The sequence below is a fragment of the Actinia tenebrosa genome, unplaced genomic scaffold (genome assembly GCF_029948245.1).
Source record: "Actinia tenebrosa isolate PJP-AT-01 unplaced genomic scaffold, QUT_ActTen_1.0 PGA_scaffold12__29_contigs__length_12842862, whole genome shotgun sequence".
NCBI lineage: Eukaryota > Metazoa > Cnidaria > Anthozoa > Actiniaria > Actiniidae > Actinia > Actinia tenebrosa.
Window position 1 is genome coordinate 1,096,385 of NW_028292572.1, and position 20,802 is coordinate 1,117,186.

Below are 20,802 nucleotides of genomic sequence, written 5' to 3' on the forward strand. Positions count from 1 at the left end.
TCGCTTGTATGAAAGAGTTGTCGCTTGTTTGATAAGTTTTACATTAAATGCCAGTGACTTTCAGTTATCTTTAATTATTTATTGAAGGTTTTCCGACGATTTTCATCCAGAAATATATTTTTTTTGATAAAGATTTGAATGTTTTAAAAGATCATAAGTACGTACACTCAGTGAACCATTTCATTTTTCGGTCCGTACCGTAAGTTATGGACCGCAAATTGACCAACCATAGCGCGTGAAATTACCTTGCCATATAATAAATATATATAGACCTCTTTACCTTGGGCGTAATTTCTTCCCACTAAACATATCTCAATAATAGCAAAAAGAAAAGTATCAGTACAAAGTTTAGATCCGATGTGAGAATAGACCATTTTAGATTTGGTGCATTGTTTTCCGAATTCAGACAATATGTCATTCAAAGTGCCTAACACTCTTCTGACAACCAATATTGTTGATTCCTAAATTTTCCTATTGTTTAAAATTGATATATGTAAAAATAGTTTTGGTACAGCACCTTAGCAAACCAAAATAGATTTTGGAGGATTTAGGGGGAATGATCCTTAGTTTAAGATACTGGTATGGGATGCATTTTAAATTATTTTCTTAATTAAAATAGGCACAGTGACGCAGGAAATATCACTTCTGCAAAAATAATAAGTTAAGAATTCCCTTGAGACCTAGCGCCCTACTCTGGTTTGGGTTTGCATAGTCAGCGGTAAGATTCTTCTAACGTAGAATTCATCCTGTTCCCCTTTCTCGACCTCAGATCCCTGAATGTGCCCCTGATTTGAGAGATTTAAAACATATGACTTTGCTTAGGTTCTACACTGTAGTCTGCAATAAAACACGTCATCTTTCTTGTTTATGACAAAAGCCAAGTTGCGGAATATAAAGCTTTTAAATAGGAATATATACATACATAAACTTTATTTCAATACGATAAATGATTAAAGCATACGCTTATGGGATCGTGCAACTAAATCTAAAATAATAAAAATATCAAGGAAACCAAATAAATATTAACCTAAATCAGTAATCTAAAAAATAATCTTATAATAGAAGAAAATTTGAAACCTAAGAATATATTCAAATCTAAAAATATCTAAAAATGCTTAAAAGTGTTTATAGTCCTGCTTACTAAAATTAACTTTTGAAACAGATACCTTAAAATACCTTAAAATGAAAATCATTAAATTTAATTGCAAGAGCAATATCAGAGTTCTTTGATGTAATTGTGTTCTACAGAACAGCTCCTCTATAACTAATAGATTGTTCTAAGTAACGAGATGAAATCCTAGGTAAAACAATATTCAGTGTCAGACCCCCTTAGCAGATATATCGACTTCCTCCAATCAATTATGTTCTCACACATTTGTTTCGGTAATAAATTGTTATAAGCACTATGGATGAATTTAAAGAGTTTAGTCTTGTAAATATAAGCCAAAGAATGCCATTTGGCTGTCTTGAGGGAGTCTTCATGGGATGTATCCTTTAAATTATAAATTAACTTTGCTGCACGGCCGTGGAGTTTTTCCCAAATGACTCAGAGTTACTGCAGCTAGCCCATGTAACCAGACAGGTAACGGAAGGCAAGATAACACTAAAATAAAACTTTTCCAACACGCTCTTGGTTAAGAATCTCGTTTTTCTCAAGAAGTTGAGTTTATTTGCAAAACTCTTTTTAACTCATCTGACAAATGTGGTGACTAGGTCAGCTTGTCATCCACAGTTTAACGTCACCACATTTAATGTGATACGTAAAACAATCCGCAAGTCAGTGCTCGATGGTTACATGCAATGGTTCTTGAAGAAGTCTGACATTTCTGCTTCTCGGTTACTGGACCCGGTGTAGAGCATATGTCTCTAGTGGCTACAAATTGTATATACTTGCTGTGCGGATAATAATAAACTAAAATAGACAAGAAGAGCTAAAGGATATAGAGACGAATGAAGTCAAATTATCATCATATTTAACACAATTTTTACTGTGATCCAGGTGGCCAAATCGATCAGCCAATTAGTAAAATGATTTTGGATTTCAACCCGTCTAAATCCGAGGCAGCAGAGCTAGGGCTTGATTCTCTTTGTTTCTTTTGGCGTAACAGCAACTACCACTCCTGGTAAGGCGCTAGTTTTCCCATATAAATTTTCAGTTTCTTTCCCCCATCGACAAATGTTGCATCAAAGAAAGCCTTTTTACTTGTAAAATGGACGAATTTTCCAAGAACACCACACTCCATAACAATATTAAATATCTCTGGACTCTGAAACTCACCATAAACCGAAAGACTTTTGTCGTAGGCGGTCAAAATCTGGAGTGGATGGCAATTACCACTTTGCGTTTGAATTTTTACGATAAACCTTTGATTGCTCTTTGGATCTGGTTTTGGACCCTCTCCGATGCCTTTCAAGTGAGAACCAAAATGCATGTTCTGGAAAACTAAAGTACATTCCGAAGATTGCTTTAGCTCGATGGTTAATGAATACTGATCATTAAGGGCAGAACACAAAGCTTTGTGTTTACTCCAGTGTTTTTCTTGACACTTCCTGTTACAGTAGGACGCCATGTTACATCTTGAACACCTTGAAAGGTTATTTGACTTGCGGCAGAACGCACACTCTCTTTGGACTGATATCAATCTTTCTTTTGGATGAAACATGCACTCTTCGTTTTTCAGGAGCTCGTTATCGCAAAGAATAGGAGCGATGGCATAATACTGAAATTCTGCTTTTGTAGCATTTATCCTTTGGGGAAACCTATACCGCGGCTGCGGCACGTTTTGATTCACAAGCCAAGACCCATTGTGATCTCTAACAATATTTGATTCAATAACTATCCGACCAGCATGGTTAGGACCAATGAAAATGCCACCGCATTTGTTGCTATAAATAACATTCTTTTCAACGACCAATATAGAGGTTTTCTCAAAACCAATTCCATAAAAACTATTCTCAAATATCTCGTTTTCCATTATTTCTCCTTGACCACAATTTGATAACTGAATACCAAAGCCAAAATTATGATAGATTCTATTATTATCTATCACAAGTTTTTTATCTGTTTGGAAAACAGTGATTGCGTCTTTTTTGTTTTCGTATATTCTGTTCTTAGAAATCTCACACGTGCCAGGAGATGGACTGATCATTATACCACGGAAGCCATTTCCATAAATTTCGTTATTTACTGCAACAAGACAGGCCCCAGAAACAACTTCAAGCCCAGACTGCGGATTGCCATACACTCGAGATGATGCCACTCTTAGTACAGATCCCTCGCCTTGACATATGATGGCCTTCCCTCCGCATTCGGTAACATCACAGTTTTCCACATTGCAGTCACTCTCTTGCATGATTCGAATACTTGGAGTGCCAATCACACCAGATACTTCTGACGCTCCAAACTTTCCCGTACGGTCACATGCTTTTATTCCAAAAAATTGGCCAGCAATGCATCCAGTTCCACCATTACAATCTGGATAATCCTTGCAGCAGCTAAAACCACCAGATATTTTGCATTTAAAAAAATCTAGAGATCCATTCTGTTGGCATACAATACTTCCATTACCTTTAGCAAAAACTAAGCCCTCTGCATAAAGACGTGATTGAAATACACCCAAATCAACAAATATTAATGTGACCTGATGCCTTTTGAGAGCTACTAGCTGCGTGTCAACATCAAGCATCGCACCGTGGAAGTCGTAATGTCCGTCATGAAGGAGATACGTCTTGCCTGGAACGCTGTACATGAACGATGCAGCCAGTTCTGAAGAATTAGAGAGTTCTTTAAACTCCACGTTTGGAAACATTTGATTGAAAAGCTTATCTTTTAGTAGAGTTGAATCATAATGCACTGCAAGAGCAGCAGCAGCTCTCATTCTACCTTGAAGCTTTGGTTCCCGGTCGTCTTTTTTAGAAAGCTCGTACAAAGCCCACGCCTTACGCATCAACGCTTTGCTGTTTCGCTCTTCTATGTTTAAGCAGCTTTCACAATCACTTAATGCAGCTTCTGGGTTTTGAAGCTTTAACTCACAAAGAGCTCGATTGCTGTATAATCGAGGATCATCTCTGATACATTCAATAGCAGCTGTGTAGAGAGCCAATGCTTCTTCGAATTTTTTGCTCCTAACGGCTTCGTTTCCTTTCTGCCTCAAGCAATCTGCCTCCCTTCTTTTTTGAGCTCCTTCAGCCTTACATTGGGTTCCTTTACTTACAGCCGATTCCTGCGCTGCCATGCAATGTGATATCAATTTGAATTGAAAGTCCTTCAATGGAACATCGAAAAAGTTTATGTACTTAACTTTCTCTACTGTTAAGGGAACTTCCAATCCTGTCAAGACCTTGAGTTTTGATTCCTTCTGCTCCATCGCTTCTTTTGTTTGGCGACATACGTTGAGATACACAGACCCTTCGTTTAGTAACATCACCGATTCTTCACTATAGAGTACTTGTTGTCGAATTTCATCATGCTTTTGTGAGCTCTGTATCAAGTGATATAGCAAAACAGAAGCATGAGCGCCAAGTTTTCCCCATAAGTTTAAAGAAGGAGGATTCTCTTGGTTGAATACTGAATCACCCTGGAAACTCTGGCACACCTCAACCGGTGATCTGTTGTTAGCAAACGCATAATAAAGCATCCTTGAAGCACACTGAAGGACTTCTTTTAATCGATCCTCTTCATTGACTTTATCTCGTATTACCTCTTGAACAAGACGATGAACACTGAAAGACTTTTTGCTAAACTTTTGGAAAAGCGAGAATTTGGTGAGAACACTCGATATATCATTTTTTCCAAATGCAGTTGATACGCACTTAAGTAAATCTTCGTTGTTAATTTTAGGCAAACCTTGGTTAAGAACTTCGTTTGGAATGTCATCAGGCGAAAGGAAAGCACAAACCTCCATGACCAGGGCAGCTGCCTGGCCGATTCCATATTCCTCTGAAAATTGAGACACGTATTCAAAGTTTAGCTGCCATGTGGTATGCACAGCGATTCGATCTTTTGAAGTGTCTTGAACTGGATAGTGAGCTTTAGATCTTTTCAGTGTTTTCAATCTTTGTGCTTTGTACTGCTCAAGATAATCAGAAAATGATATGTCTTTCCCGTTTTTGATAAATGCTGCTGCTTGGTCGAGTGCCAATGGAAGGCAACCTAATTCCACAACTAGTTCTTCAATCACAATATCGTCTTCATCTCCATGCCTTTCAGTTCTTTTCTTTATGAACTCAGCACTCTCACTGGCTGAAAGATTTTTCAGTTCAATACAGCTGTCTTCAGTAAGATCTGAAATATCTTCTTTCAATTTTTTCTTTTCTCTTCTTGTAGTAATCAGTATATGCCCACAAGATTGCCGTTTCCAGTGCCCCCCAACTAATTTCATCATGTCAGTTGAAAGTTCCAGTTCGTCCAAGTTGTCAATCACCAGGCACCATGTATCATGTCGATTCTGTAGCCAGTCCAATGTTTTGGACAAAGTGGTTTTAAAGTCTTCATCAAAAGTTCCTATCTGTCGAGCCATTTCACTAACAGAAAGATTAAAAAGATGGTTACTTTCTCCTGATATCCAGAACACACCACCGCTGTACGATTCTATTTTCTGCCAAATGTGTTCTATAGCAAGTGACGTTTTTCCAGTTCCACCAAGGCCACAAACTGCTGTCATTTTGCATGGGCTCACTATATCTTTCATTTGCCCTTCAAGTGCAAGTAGCTCTTGGCCACGACCATGAAAACACGGAATACGATTCGGTGCCTGGAAAATATTGATAGCTCGGTCAATACTTCTTGTTTCGATAGCCGATTCTAGGGCTTCAACTCTTTTATCCAGGATTTCATACTTCATTTCCCCTTCATTGATTCTTTGGGCAAATACGTCTTGGGTTTGATTAACACTGACTATTTCAGTTTCCATTTCATTTTGAGATGCTTTCAAGGAATCCACATCTTTCGCAATTTCGGTTGTAACATCAACAAGTTCATTTACTTTGTGGATTGTACTTTCATGGGATGTTTTGAAAGACTCTAGTTGACTTTTTGTAACTTCTTGATACTTTTGAATAGCTTCTTCTGCAGTTTGTAATGAATCGGTAATTTTCTGTACTTCATCATCGTGGTTGTGCCATAGACGCTTTATTTCATCATGCAGTTGAAAAACTTCTTGTTGCACAAATTTTACTAAATCTGCATCAACCATGTTGCCAGTGCAAAGTTGCACTCCTAGAAATTAAATTTAAATTGAATTGAATTTGCGAATTGAAATTAAATTTTATCTAATTAAAGAAAGCTACTATTCACCTTCTACCTTAGGTTTTTAGCATTTCAGTATTATATTCCTAGTATAGGAAATCGCACGATCTCGAGTACAATTTGGAAATTAATGGACACGAGTAATGTTTTCAAAGTTCTTGTAATTGCACGAGCCTTTAGGCGAGTGCAATTAAAGAACTTTCAAAACATTACGAGTGTCTATTTATTCCAAATTGTACAAGAAGATCGTGCGATTTTTTGTTTATAGTTCACTCAACAAAATTTCAGTAAAAAATGCGAAGCGACGCCGTTCATCTTTGTCTATTTGGCGGCCGATTTATAGTCCATCGCACAACTGAAATGCATAAAAAAGATTAGTTCTTACGGCTTTGAAATTTTATTTATGTTTTTTAAGTACAAAATGATAGAAAATAATTGTTTTGACATTGTTTTGGCCGTGTTGCCATAGCGACTTAATTCGGTACTCCTACGGAGTACAATTAACGCTATAATTGTACTCCTCTCCACCAATCAGAGTCGAGTAAATTTGTTGAGTGTACTATAAGTAGTGCATGATAATAGATCATTTGATCAGAATTCATCATTTGAAAGTTGTACTGCAAATCTATCGTGATTTGATCGTGTACACTAATTTTTATACCTCATAGTAAAGTTTATTTATCGTTGAAAGGACATACCTTTAGTTTCCCAGTCTATTAACTCGTCTGTAACCCTTTTCTGTTCTGCCGGTGACAATTTGAAAGCTCTCACAAGAGAATCCATTTGTTGAAAACACTTCAGAAACTTTGTTTTGCTCCAGACACCAAAATTACAATGGCCCCATTCATTGCGAATGTCTGTCTTTACATCATTTGATAGACTTTGAACCACAGAAGAAAAGACGCTTGCTAAAGGCAGAATCCCAAGCACAGCAGACAGATCACAGCTATCATCAAGGCCTAGTTAAACAAATGAAATCACCAAATTGTATTTATATTATCAGTTTTAAGGAGCACTCCAACCCTGTATCAAGTCTTTTATATTCTTTATTTCCACAACTTTAAGCTTGAGCTCACAACATGACGGTCTTCGCTCTCCCCTAACTCCTGTCACGTGACCTCTCATGTGGTGTTCTTATGCAAATATACTACAAAGTCTTCTTTGAAATAAAAATATTTATAAACAAAATAAGTTTTCACAAAATTTGCTTGGCCTGTTAACTCCAAATAAAGCCGAGTTAAGTTTTAAAAAAAACTAATCTCTAAGTGGAGATATCACTCAGGGAGCTCTTGTTTACTGTAAATAAATGCGTTAACAGCATCCAAACGAGCACCTTGACACCTAATTTTTATTTTGTTTTCCTACGGTATTACTCAAAAACTACTCATGTGCCAATTTCTTAGAAAAAAAAATCGACAAAAAATTGCGCGATCGCTTTGTCAATGGACAAAATGCAATGTGACTCGCCAATGACAACGGTGCCGTAGCAAGAAACCCCACATACCTGAAAATTTGGCCATATTAGGTGACAAATACAACTTGGCTAAGTCCACTTCAGATTTCACTCCATAGTCGTAAAGTTTAACTTTTTTCCCGTGATTGGCTTCATTATTGTTGATGCTGCCATAATTCAGTTTATGCTTGCTATCTTTTTTTAGACGCGTGGGGTACTTCTGCTTGTCAATGTTATGATTACTTTTCAGGTTTGCATAATGCGTTAGCATTTCTGACTTGATGTAATCTCTCAAGGTAGGAAGAAGAATCTTGTGCAAGCATATGCCGATAACAAGCCATCTTTTTTGTTCCTCCCTCAATTCAAATGTACTTGAGGTACCTGCAAATACATTATGAAAATCACATCAAGAACGAAAAAAAGCTAGCTGGCTGTAATTTTGTTCCTCAATATCCTTGCCAAATTTGTTACTCTCTAGATTTTTCTCTAAGATTTAAGAAATGGAAAACCCTGCCCATTATCATAAGTATACGACTTAAACTATTCACCAATGCCCTCATTCGGACTATAAACGTATAACACATATGATAGTGATTATTAGTGCTTACTCAATAATAAGGCAGGGCCGTCATTTATTATTAGCATAAATCTAATAGCATACTATCACGAATCCTGCCCTCTGATTGGCTAACGTACTCACTATCTGATCCTGTGATAGATTATTTAGTCAGTAGCGAAAAGCAAACAAGTGCACGTGGTGGTCAAGTTTTGCTGGAATCTCTGCTTGTTTTCTTTAAAAATTCTTTAAAAATCGATTGTACAAAAAACAAGACTGTTTCAAAGAAAGGAATTGAGGTTTTCGACGGTAAAGATAAAAATAATATAAAACTGAAGAATCATGGCAATTATAAAACAAAAATGCGGCCGCCAAATTTCACTGAGATTTTCATGCAAACTTACAACGGACTTCCCTGCTAGCAGAGTCTCCCTTGTTGGCGATTCTTAGCAGAGAAAAAGGGGGACTCTGCCAGTCTAGGCCGTTTTCTTTGATATACCGCCGTCCACGATCATGGACGAACCAAACAAGTTTTGAAACCGGTTTTAACCGGAAATAAGTAGTAGGCATGAGCAAATGTAGAAACCGCTCAATATTTTTTGAGCGCACAGTCGGTAAAGACCCTATAAAGTCTTCTCGTTATTAAAAAAAATTATTCGTTGGGTCAAACTAAAGTTTTTATACCACAAAATATAAGCAGTTTCTATCTTCATCTACTCGTACTGGCCGCGAATCCAAAAACTTTGATATTTAAGCTTAACATCCTTAAGATATATGAATATATACTTTGAAGTCTTCAGTAAAGAAAAAGAGCAGCCAAGGAAATGACGACGTATGTTTGAATATTTAGATAAACGAAGAAAGAGCAAATCACTAACGAATATTGGTCATTGAATTTTTTTAAAAGAAACACGAGTCAACCACGAGCTCATATGACAGTTGCTAGGTTACTAGGTTGCTAGGTTACCAGGGAGCATGCGCAACAAAGAAAACGGCCTAGACCGGCAGAGTCTCCTATTTCCTTTTCCAAGAATCGCCAACGAAGGAGACTCTGCTAGCAGGGAAACAAGGGGCCAACATTACAAATGACTACAAGATAACGATGGCATTTTACTGAAAGGATTTCCTCAAAGGACCGAAAAAATCCAGAAGACAGCTTATTCACGTTTATTCAAGAATAACTTTAAACGGTAAGAACAGACAAAACTTAACATTAAAGGTTTTTCGCGTTTTTCATATTGCAAAGCAACTGCATATAAGCAATATTCATAAAATGTACCTGGTGTTATAGAAAACACTTTAATTGACACGTACCAAAAGTTAATAGCGCACAAAGCATAGTCAGTTTATCGCCCTTGGTATTTACCTGTCACTGGAACTGAAGACGGTATGATTCTTGGCGGTAATGCGGTAGGCGGCGTTATGATTAATGGAGGAAGAGAAGTTGTACTTGATGTTGTTCCACGGGCTGCCATCTCAACTTTCTTCTCATTAATTCATGTTCTGTAAATCAAAAACAAGTGAATATCTCGATACAAAATAAATAGACGAATCAGTCGGACTAGCTAATCGCTGGACAGAGTGTTAAATATATATCAACAACGCACCGCATTCAACGCCGATTCAAGATGAAGAAAGACTATTCGATTTGACTTCTAATCTGATTCATTTCAAGAGGATTTATATGAGGTTTTGGGAGAACAACAAATCATAAAACTAAAAGATTCCTAAAGCCTAACTATCATTTAATCAAACTAACAAGTCTCTTTTCTTTATAATAAAAATATGAGCTAAGTAAAAGACCTTTTTCCGACCAACGACAAATCAAACTGCCGCATGGCAAACTCGAGGGACTCGAGGATGCCCTCCTTTGAAACATACTTGCACTCTTGAGATGCGGGCTGCCTGTGCACCTCTTACTTCCCCGCCCCTGACAAGAGCTTTGCGTTATGCGTATTGTAACGTTCCGGTTCGGTTCGGCAACACGAAGACAAAAGTACGACTTTATGATCTTATTCAACTTGTCTTCATTCAAGTCGGTATGATAAGACTGACAGATTTTTGTTTGCTGATCCGAAGGCTTATCTTGAATGCCGTAATAAAATTAGTTCGTTCTCATTAAAGGAATTGAAACATACCTATTTTATGCTTCTTATGCTCATTTATAGTATTAACGTCTAGAGTTAGGAGTTTTTTTGTTTTTTTTTTTAATCCGGATGCAACCTGCATATATATTATCTTGATTTTTTTTTTGAAATATATTATGCAACGATAAAGCTATGTGCGAGTGCTAGGTTTCGTGTAACGTTTGTATTACAAAAAAGCTGATTTATAAATAATCGATCTGCTATAAACATCTTAGTGAGTGAGTAATTGAGTAAAAAATTTACTTATTTAGGCCCCTCACAATAACAAGTTTCTACGCTTCGCATATCCACGAGTTAAAAATGGCCTAAAAATTACTAAATTTTGATAGATATATACAAAAAAATATAAAAAATATTTAAAAAATTAAAAAAGTATTTATTTATTTATTTATTTATTTATTTATTTATTTACTTATTTATTTACTTACTTACTTACTTACTTACTTACTTATTTATTTATTTATTTATTTATTTATTTACTTATTTATTTATTTATTTATTTACTTATTTATTTATTTATTTACTTATTGATTGATTGATTGATTGATTGATTGATTGATTGATTGATTGATTGATTGATTGATTGATTGATTGATTGATTGATTGATTGATTGATTGATTTTAAAAGTATATTTTCGTCTTTCTAACGATTTTTTGTTGTTGAGATGATTTTCGGAGTATGCAGTATGTTTGTTCAGCGGGTTTTATCATGAACTTGTGTGATGTTGAAAGCACGTTGCTCGATTTGCTGTTTACCCAGGTCCGCTTGTTAAAGATAAAATAATTTCGTACTCTAATGATGTCAAACACAAATTTATTTATTGCTGGAAGCATTCATCAAGGTCATGAACGATTTAATGACATTTCACGGGAAAGACAATGTTCTTTTATGAGTTTTTCTGCGCTGCTACGTGCTCAGACTTTACCCGTTCGAACACTGAACTGCCGCCACCGAAGTCGATCAGATCCTTACGGAAGGAGACACCATGTACTTGAGTACACTTAAAAGACAAACCATCCCAGGTACCAAGAGGTTGTCACTAAACTTTCTGCCTGACAGAGCTCGCTGATCCTCGCCCATTGAGGCAAACGAAACAAAACAGTCGGCCATTTCTAAGGCTTTCTTGTCAAAATCATCATGAAAAAACGTACAAACGTTGTCCAGTTCTTCTTTGAAGCACTGTCCTTGACAGGCTTTTCAAAGAAGCTGCTCCAAATTAGCGAATGTCTTGAAGCCTTTCTGATTGAATCGTGTACGGATACCTCGTCACAGCAAGGTGCTTCTAAATATACACAACGGTGTTCATCTTTGGGCAAAGATGGAAACTCTGCTTCTGCGTCTCCTTGTTCAAATCTTTTCGGGGCTTTTCTCTTTCTTGCCAACTTTGGTTCATCGACTTCAGTTGTTTTTCCACTTTTTGCCAAAATAAGTTAAAGTTATCATCACAGCGCAAGCTTTCGAGTGTTTGAACGGTAAGCATCGCTATTTTATGACCCTCTACACTTGTCAACTTAGGATTCTGAAGCTAGTTTCTGACTCAGTTTGTCAGTGTGCTGCAAAATCTTTTTTTTTTTTTTTTTTTTTCTTTCAATGATTTTTCTCTTTTTTTTTTTTTTTAATATATATTTCTTTTTTTATTATTTTTAATTTTTTTTCCCCCCGAAAGTTGGTTCGGTTGAAACCGGACCAACCGTACCGGTGGCTACGGCCCTGTGACGCACGTACTATATCACACCGATTGCCCAGAGGCAAAAACTAAACAATCTCCTATTATGGTGACAAATGGTAGAGCCCAGTAAGGCACAAATCAAAACAAATGACAACCCATTGTGGTTGATAAAATGCGACCAATTTCACCAAGGACGAACCTGACAAGTCTGAAAAGGAGGCTCCATACTTCACTTAATTAACGTTCATCTTTGATGAACGCTTTTAGTAACAATAATTTGCATTTATAATATTAGAAAGCTACAACATGGCTTTATTAAAGACCACAGATTGTATTTTTGTGTTTGATTTTCATGCGCATAATTGTAATGGTATGGCTGTACTGCTGCTGTTATCTCAAAATTATAGGAATATTTATGCTCTCCTTCGACTTGAATTAAATAGAGAAAGACAATCAATGTCACAAAAGAAAAAGATCAGAGGAAACTGATATTATATACCAAAAACATCTTTTGATATTATCTCATTCATACTCGCAGCATTTCATATGCATTATGCAACAGCTAGTTATATTCACTTTTGTAAAATATGAAAGTCAAATATCAACAAATAGATAGTAAGTACCATTAAGTACCATCACGAGATGTGCTGCAAGTGAGTCGTAATAGCTGGCTGAGAATGCATTCTGAAGGGCGCTCACTTTTTAAATCGTACGCGTCAATTTTTAGAACTATTTCGGGCCGCGTTGGTTCACTTCTAAGAACTGACTTTTATCATTTAAGAACTGACCGCTCGGAGCGATCGGTTCAACTTAATGGAAAGCCGTCCTTGAGCTCACTTACTTGTTGTTAATTGAAAAGCAAAGACAATCATATTACATTCACCTTACCCCTACAAGTCATTTCTTTATTCCATGTTTATTCTGTTGTTTTCTTCGATTATATACTTCTATTTATCCTGGACATTGTCAGAAGATCTGCTCTTCAGAGAAACTGTAAATTAAGTCATTGCAATCGTCGACCCAGTGAAAACTGGACTGAAAACGAAAGCGGAAATAATTTGAAAACGCGTTGGACTGGTTCGGCTTATTTGGTCAGCCGATAAACTATTTATTACTTGCTGAATCATCGATCAAAAGGTCAAAAATAATTTTTATCAAGAATTATTGATTTTTTACATACAACGGTGTATTCTATTCCTAAAAAAAGTGTCAAGATGATCATTCAAGTTATCATACGATAGAACTCGCAGTTATGCTTCTGAGTGAAGGTAAAATCTTAAGCAATTAATTCAGAGAATAGGAGAGAATAATTGTGCCAAGTCACCCAGCTGCATCAGCAGCTTGCAAAGCGTAACGCATTAATTAAGTTGACAAAATTTAAGAACAAATCATCTAAATTATTATAATTGTATTTGGCAAAGTCTTGCTATCATTTGGTGGACTGAATTAGCTTTGGTTTGTGTTTGGTCTGAGTAACGTCGTATGTATCTATCTTTACTTGAAAGGTAAAAATTATTAGACTGAGTTGTGCATCACTAATCTATCGTAGACAAATTCGTATAGATTCGTACACTAAGTAGCAGTGTTATGTCTGATTACCTTAAGTTCTAGGCTATTGATTCTGTGCATTGGCCAAAGATGGTTCTTCTTGACTTACCAATTAATAATCAAGATAATGAATCTTTTCCATGTCTTGATCATTGGTATTTTCTTGTATTTTTGAGGCGGACCCAAAAGGTTTTTATACAATTGTCTCAGGACTACGTATACTAGCGAGTTTTGCCCGACAATTGCTTGGCAAACGAATGATCATAATGCCCCAAAGCATTATGGGCATTGGAAAGTAGAGAATTTGAAGTTTGAATATACTTATTTCAATAAAGGTAGTCACCTAAAAAGCTACAAAGCTGAGACCGACAAGGATTAGGGATAGATAAAATACATGTTTCAACCGCTTGATAACTGTTGATGGACTTGCACATCTTTTATCAGTTACAGTCTCACCGCTCCTGAGCATCCTCGAGCTGCAGTTTGTATCAAAAAAGCTTTACTTTTTGTTTGATTTGAAAAATTTCCCATGATTCTTAGTGATCTCAGCTTTCTAGATTTTTGGTGACTAGCTTTATTGAAATAAGTATATACACTGTTAGAGTGCAAACCATATTTCCGTGAAACAGTACTAATTATTGCTAAATAGCTCCAATGAAACAATCGAAAGCAAAAGAAATAGAAGTGTTAATTGCGACATTTAGTTTTCGTTTTTGCTAGTTTACGGATATATGTTTTGCACTCTAGTGTTTTATGCAAATTAGAGATGACGTTTACCGGTGGCGTGATTTTCCAATTCAGCAGCGTTTGTTCAACGAAGCTATTCGATAGACCTTTGCATAAATGCCGGTATACACTCGAAGAATCGTTGTCGGGTTCAGAAACATAGAACATAAAATCTGAGACCGAAATGGCACATGGGAAATCATTAATTATATTACAATTTATTCATTTGCGCCATCCATGCAGTCGGTTTAGAATGCCAAACGCGTATTTAAAACAGTGGATGATGCCACGGGTCGCCGGTCACAGCATGCATCTAATTAACGTACTTCCCATGTGACTTTTCGGTCTCAGCTTCTATGTTCTATGTTTCTGAATCCGACAACGATTCTTCAATTGAGTGTATGTAGAAAAGTATGAAGCCTGTTTGTGTGAAAACAAATTGTGAGGCTAAGTGCGTTTCTGCATATCATTAGTACCTTTATGCAAAGTTTCCAAGGCAACTTGTTTCGAGGATTGTTTTAAAACTGGAAATTCGAAGTAGACCTGTAGTACTTATGTGATCGTAATAAATTTCCTTTTCGTTTATTGGAATTTAATAGCGCACATGTTTACGTATCCTCTACACGAAGTTAGAACCTAAAAAATATTTTTTGATGACGGGTTGGGTATCCAGGAATCGAAACCTAGACCTTAGAAGTGAGAGGCGAATGAGTCCATTACTGCTAATCTACAGTTAGTTCCCTACTATTTCAATATATATTCTTAATATATCTTTTTGAACTAGATTAATATGAGTAAGCCAATCAAAAACACCTGCTCCTTCAAAGCCTTGAGAGCCCAGCAAAAGAAAATGGGAGTATCCAGCTTAGGATTCCCCTCGTTGAAAGACGAAATCTTATCAAATTACAAGTCGGTAACAAATCTCAAACACAAGGCAAAGCATGAGAAAGATTGGGAGGCGCAGCTTTGTTTGAGTAAAGCATATGAATATGGCGTACCAGAGCTCAACATTGAACAAGACTTAGACAGTGCAATCGCCTGTCTCGAATCTTCCATTCGAAATGGAAATGATATAGATAACGAAAAATGTCAACTTGGTACCTTGTACGACACCAGAGGCACAATTCCCGATCAAAGAAGAGCATTTGAACTCTACTTAGAGTCTGCCCGTGCGGGAATAGTACAGGCTGAGCTAAGTGTTGCAGAAGTGTATCGTTGTGGAATAGAAGGGGTTGTGCACAAAGATTTGGAAGAGGCGTTCAAGTGGTATAGAAGGGCGGCTGATGAAGAATTAGACGATCTTGATGATCAAATTAATTTACCAGCACATATTCTTAAAGGAGCTTTAAAAAGTTTTGGGATTGATTTCAAGATAGAGGCATTGAAGACACTTTACAAATATTACATGACTGATGAATGTCCTGAGGGAGAGCCTCAGCCAATCAAAGCTTTGTATTACCTAAAGAAGGCAGCTGGGCTAGGCGACTCCGCAGCTCAAAAAGATCTTGGACGTGCGTATCTTAAAGGCGAGTCAGGGCAACCAAAAGACTTGGATAATGCAAAGAGATGGTTAAAGAAAGCAGCGATCAATGGTGATCAAGAAGCTGTCGAGGTAAGTTGTAAATTTTTGCATCCCTTAGCTTTTCTTTACCTTCCTTTAAAACCCTGAAACACCCTCTGAGCTATTCGAAGTTAGGGCATGACTAAGACACAATTCGAACTTTGATACAACTTCTGAGCTGATCAAAGTTAGAGCAATGCTAACTCACCGACGAAATTGGTTGTACTAAGCGTGTTAGGTTTTTTTAATAGATCATGAAGAAATTCGACGACAAAACCATAGTCGATGTGTTAGATGAACCAGACGATCTCTTACGAGAAAGCAATGCTAAGCAATATTGTGAGCTGTTAAAAAGCACCATCGAACAAAGCCAGCAGCGACACCCCTATGTCAAAAGGTATTCAAAGCATATCGGAGTCAAATGTTTTGAAAATTTTCCGAGATCACCTACAGCGCGACGCTTCAAGAAAGCTTCTGAGCTCTTAACGAAAGGCTTAGAAAAGTTTGAAATTTGGGTTCAAAATGATGAGAACTTGGGTACGACGTCAACCAACCGTGACTTCGAAGAAGGAATAAAGTTGTTAGCACAGGGTATGTTGTATGAGAATTCCGTTGTCGTATCTTGTCTACAAAGTACGCTCCCGCCTGATCTCACCCTCCTTATTCAAGATTCCATTTTCAAGATGCTTGAAACCCATCCAAACTTTTTTGAAGGCCTGGTAGTGTTGTTTGCATCATACCCTTTAAGTAGACGCTTCAGCGCAGAGAGCTGTAAGATGGATCTTCGCAGGACCATGTTTTTGAATAATATTATCCATTTGATGAAGAAAGCGGAACCAGACATGCCACCAACACAAGATCCCTATTCATATGACCAAAACTACAGTAGCTGGTTACATCAACTTTATTATCTCCTTGGCTCAAATTATATCATTGCCGAGTGCTTTGAACATGGCGCAGAAGTTTTCCAAAAAGCACTTGATTGTTGTCCAAAGTTTGCTGAAGCAAAACTACCTCTAGGAAGTTGTTTGCTAAAAATGAGTTTGAAGAAGCAGCCTGTTGGCAAATGTGGTGAAACTAATCAAGAAGATGAAGACAACCCTGATGAGGTCTTGTTGAAAAGATTTGCAAAGCCTGAATACCAACGAATAAACAGAGGCGACTACAGAACATGGTCAGTGACCCAACTCAGAGAAAAAGCCAAGCAGTTGTTCATGGAATATCTTGAAGAAGTACCAGAATGTGACAAAAAGTATCCTGAGGGACACTACCATCTGGCATTCCTTTGCTTGATCGAGGAAAACAGAGAAGAAGCCTTAAAATGGAAAGAGAAAGGAGAAGAAGCGGAAGAAAAGGTATTGCCTTTTCTGCAACCGTTTGAATCAGCTTTCAAGGAATGTTTAAGTTCATTAGACTTGTTACCAGTTTCAAAGAAACACAGCGAGAAGCACAACCAAAAGACACGTCGCGATCCTTGCGGGACTGTGACACTATTGGGAGTTGGGAGGCAACATCTTGCAACAGCCAGTATGAATGAAAGAGAGACGAAGACATGTTCGAAATGTAAAAACAACATTCAAGAATTGAAATGGTGTCCATGCAAGAAAGCGTTTTATTGTGGAAGGTAAATAAACTAACTAATCGTTTGAAAAATTATCTGACCAAACGAACAATCGATCAATAATTATTATTCATTCAATTATTCAACCAACCAACCACACTTCCAACCGGAAATCAACCAACCACCAATTCACCAAACCACTAACCTACCAACCCTACAACCCACCATCCCAACAACCCAACAACCCAACAACCCAACAACCCAACAACCCAACAACCCAACAACCCAACACCCAACAACCCAACAAACCAACAACCCAACAACCCAACAACCCAACAACCCAACAACCCAACAACCCAACAACCCAACAACCCAACAACCCAACAACCCAACAACCCAACACCCAACAACCCACAACCCAACAACCCAACAAGCCCAACAAACCCAACCACCAACAACCCAACACCAACAACCCAACACCCAACCAAAACCCAACAGACCCAACACCCAACAACCCAACAACCCAACAACCCAACCAACAACCCAACAACCCAGACAACCCAACAACCCAACAACCCAACAACCCAACAACCCAACAACCCAACATACCCAACTAACCCCCAACAACCCAACAACCCAACACCAACACCCAACAACCCACAACCCAACAACCCACAACCCAACAACCCAACAACCACAACCCAACACCCAACAACCCAACAACCCAACAACCCAGCAACCCAACAACCAACAGACCCAACAACCCAACAACCAACAACCCAACAACCCAAAAAACCCAACACCCAACAACCCAACAACCCAACAACCCAACAACCAACACCCACAACCCAACAACCCACAACCCAACAACCCAACAACCCAACAACCCAACAACCCAACAACCTACCAACCCAACAACCCACCAACCCAACGACCCACCATCCTACCAACCCACCCACCCACCCACCAACCCACCGACCTAACAACCCACTGACCAACCGACCCACCGTCCCACCGACCCACCGACCTAACAACCCAACAACCTACTAACCCACCAAATCTTGAGGCAAAGCAAAATCAATCAATCAATCGATCAATCAATCGATCACATTAAACAATAAAACAACTAAGCAATGCATCAACCTAAAAACCATACAAACAAACATACAATCAAACAACAGTCAATCAATCAACCATTTATTCATTCAAACTTTCAAATGAATAAATTTTAATTAAAATCTATAATCTGATCATATCGTGGTTTTTTTTTTGTTTGCAGAGCATGTCAAAAGGAAGACTGGAAGGAACACAAAAAAAATTGTACTTCAAAAAACAAAAAAGTCATTCAATAGTCATTCAAGTAATATAGTCAATCAGTCTAACATTCAAATCATTTCTCCTCTTTTGAGAGCAAAAAAAAGATGAAAACAATATAATACAGAAAATTAGGTAACTGTAATAGCTAGAAGCTAGACAAGACAGCAATCGAAATTTTAATTTTCCTTCTTAACTTTTTTCTTAATTGAATATTTTGAATGCACAAGAGCCAATAGCGACTTTGAAAAGAACCGCTTGTATTTAGTGCGGCACGTGCACCAACATATGCTTGCATATAACTCATTTTAGTCAAATTCAGCTAGCAGTCGTTCATCAATGCTGTGTTCTGATTGGATGAGCTACTACTAGGCTATAAGTAATAGCCTACTAGTAGTGAAAAATTCCGGCTTTGAAAGCAAAAAGTTGAATTGAACTTTAATACAAGACTCGTTTGCATATAAATATTTGACCGTCTAGTTAGATTTCATTAAAACAATAAGTCCTCTCGCCCTCATGGCCTATGAGTCAATAGCCCATTCGGCCTTTAGCCCCACGGGCTATTGACTCATAAACCATTCGTGCTCGAGAACTAATTGCAAATTATTCCGTGGTTTTCAAACTTGAATAGTTCGTTTTAGAAGAATAGTTCGTTTGTGTCACTTGATTACTTCAGAGCTTTCGAATTCATAATTATTTGGAATGGTGTGTTATCGCTTAGTATTTTCTTCTTATGCAAGAATGTCAGTTGTTTCGTCATCAGTTTACGCGTACAAATAGTTCGAGCCCAGTTTCTTCCCGGTACTCAAAATGGCGGTACAAAAAAAAAAATCAAAATGTTATTGTTTTAATAGTTTATTGATCTTTGTATGTAATTTTATTTGTATTTGCATTACCTAAGAAGAAAGGGGGTTTAAATATTAGAATTAAAAGGTTCAAAATGAAGGATAAAGATAGCTCAAACGGGGATATTCTCATTACTGGGAATTAATTCCATGCTGTGGGAGGGATTTGCCGCTCATGCGTCGTAATCACCGGAAGAAAATGATAATAGTTGTTAGGACGATCACACTGCAAAATATAAAGACGACACGAAACTCTACTGCAATGGCGTAGCTGGTCAAGAAATAATACGAGCTATTGTTACTGGAATACTGTGAATGAAGATGGTTGTTGAATTTCCCTGCAGAAATATTAACATGAGAACGACAAAAAATTAGTGTGCTTTTATGCTAAGAAACTGTATAAGCAGTAATCTGACGTATAACAAATAAAACATTGGGGGGGGGGGGGGGCAATTAGAGTGATTTTACATGACTCCTGAAACTAAGTCATATTGACGTGACTAACGACAGCCAAAGGGAAAGGAAAGCAAAAGAAAACAATGGAATGTACTATGCTTATACTATTTTTCACAAGCCAAGTAAAACCAAATCTTAATTGTATCGATAATTTACGACCACCGTACCATGACTGACTGTCAGTCAAGTGTTCCATCGGTACGCAGTAAACCGCGTCAAAGCCTTTATGTACCGAAAAAGATAGATAGAAGATAGATAGAAGAAGATAGGTGAAGGTGATAGTAAATTGTAACGTAAAATCGTAGATGAAATGATGTTAAAAAAAATAAGAAAAAAAAGAAATAGGAGACGTCCATTTATTTACGCTTACCCAGTAGATAAACATAGAATCGCCAAGGTTCCTTGTCAATAGTCCCCTTCACAGTTCCCTGTGCCATCTTGAAAGGTAGCGGTGCCTTTGCATCGAAGCGAGACGAACGGTGACCTGGCAGTAATAGAGACCTTTTTTAACACCTTGGACAATTATTCACATGTCTCTATCATTGCAAGCTCACCGTTCGTCATCTTTTGTGCTGTGATTGGTTAAGCTGACTGTCGTCAATTTTGCTTGATTTCCACACGAAAACGCACGAAACACACGAAATGTGTTATTTGCATGCTCGTATGCTGAGATAATGTGGTATGCGACCCGAGAGAAAAACGTCTACGCATGCTCGTA

The 20,802-nt window shown here is 37.5% G+C and overlaps 2 protein-coding genes across 3 annotated transcripts; one reads left to right on the forward strand and one right to left on the reverse strand.

Moving 5' to 3' along the window:
• Positions 1–1,646: 1,646 nt before the first annotated feature.
• On the reverse strand, positions 1,647–13,101 carry LOC116293640 (uncharacterized). The gene is made up of 5 exons (XM_031701100.2): positions 12,962–13,101; positions 9,623–9,759; positions 7,752–8,081; positions 6,946–7,206; positions 1,647–6,217 (listed from the first exon to the last, which is right to left on the reverse strand). The coding sequence occupies exons 2-5, from the start codon at positions 9,729–9,731 to the stop codon at positions 2,112–2,114; spliced, it is 4,806 nt and encodes a 1,601-aa protein (XP_031556960.2). The 5' UTR covers positions 9,732–9,759; positions 12,962–13,101; the 3' UTR covers positions 1,647–2,111.
• Positions 13,085–19,735, forward strand: LOC116291307 (uncharacterized). Of its 2 annotated transcripts, none has more exons than XM_089028139.1 (4): positions 13,085–13,341; positions 15,132–15,959; positions 16,160–17,532; positions 18,749–19,735. In XM_089028139.1, the coding sequence occupies exons 2-4, from the start codon at positions 15,138–15,140 to the stop codon at positions 18,819–18,821; spliced, it is 2,268 nt and encodes a 755-aa protein (XP_088884265.1). In that variant the 5' UTR covers positions 13,085–13,341; positions 15,132–15,137; the 3' UTR covers positions 18,822–19,735. The 2 variants fall into 2 exon arrangements, with proteins under 2 accessions (XP_088884265.1, XP_088884264.1); XM_089028138.1 differs by lacking the exon at positions 13,085–13,341 and adding an exon at positions 13,488–13,578.
• Positions 19,736–20,802: the final 1,067 nt, after the last annotated feature.

Bases quoted from the DNA above. Each gene is read 5' to 3' on its own strand.
- LOC116293640 (XM_031701100.2), bottom strand. From the start codon at position 9,731: ATGGCAGCCCGTGGAACAACATCAAGTACAACTTCTCTTCCTCCATTA. The intron at 8,082-9,622 runs GTAAATACCAAG...ATGTATTTGCAG, and splicing joins GTCTTCAGTTCCAGTGACAG to GTACCTCAAGTACATTTGAA. The intron at 6,218-6,945 runs GTATGTCCTTTC...TTTAATTTCTAG, and splicing joins AATAGACTGGGAAACTAAAG to GAGTGCAACTTTGCACTGGC.
- LOC116291307 (XM_089028139.1), top strand. From the start codon at position 15,138: ATGAGTAAGCCAATCAAAAACACCTGCTCCTTCAAAGCCTTGAGAGCC. The intron at 15,960-16,159 runs GTAAGTTGTAAA...TTTTTTTAATAG, and splicing joins GTGATCAAGAAGCTGTCGAG to ATCATGAAGAAATTCGACGA. The intron at 17,533-18,748 runs GTAAATAAACTA...TTTTGTTTGCAG, and splicing joins AAAGCGTTTTATTGTGGAAG to AGCATGTCAAAAGGAAGACT.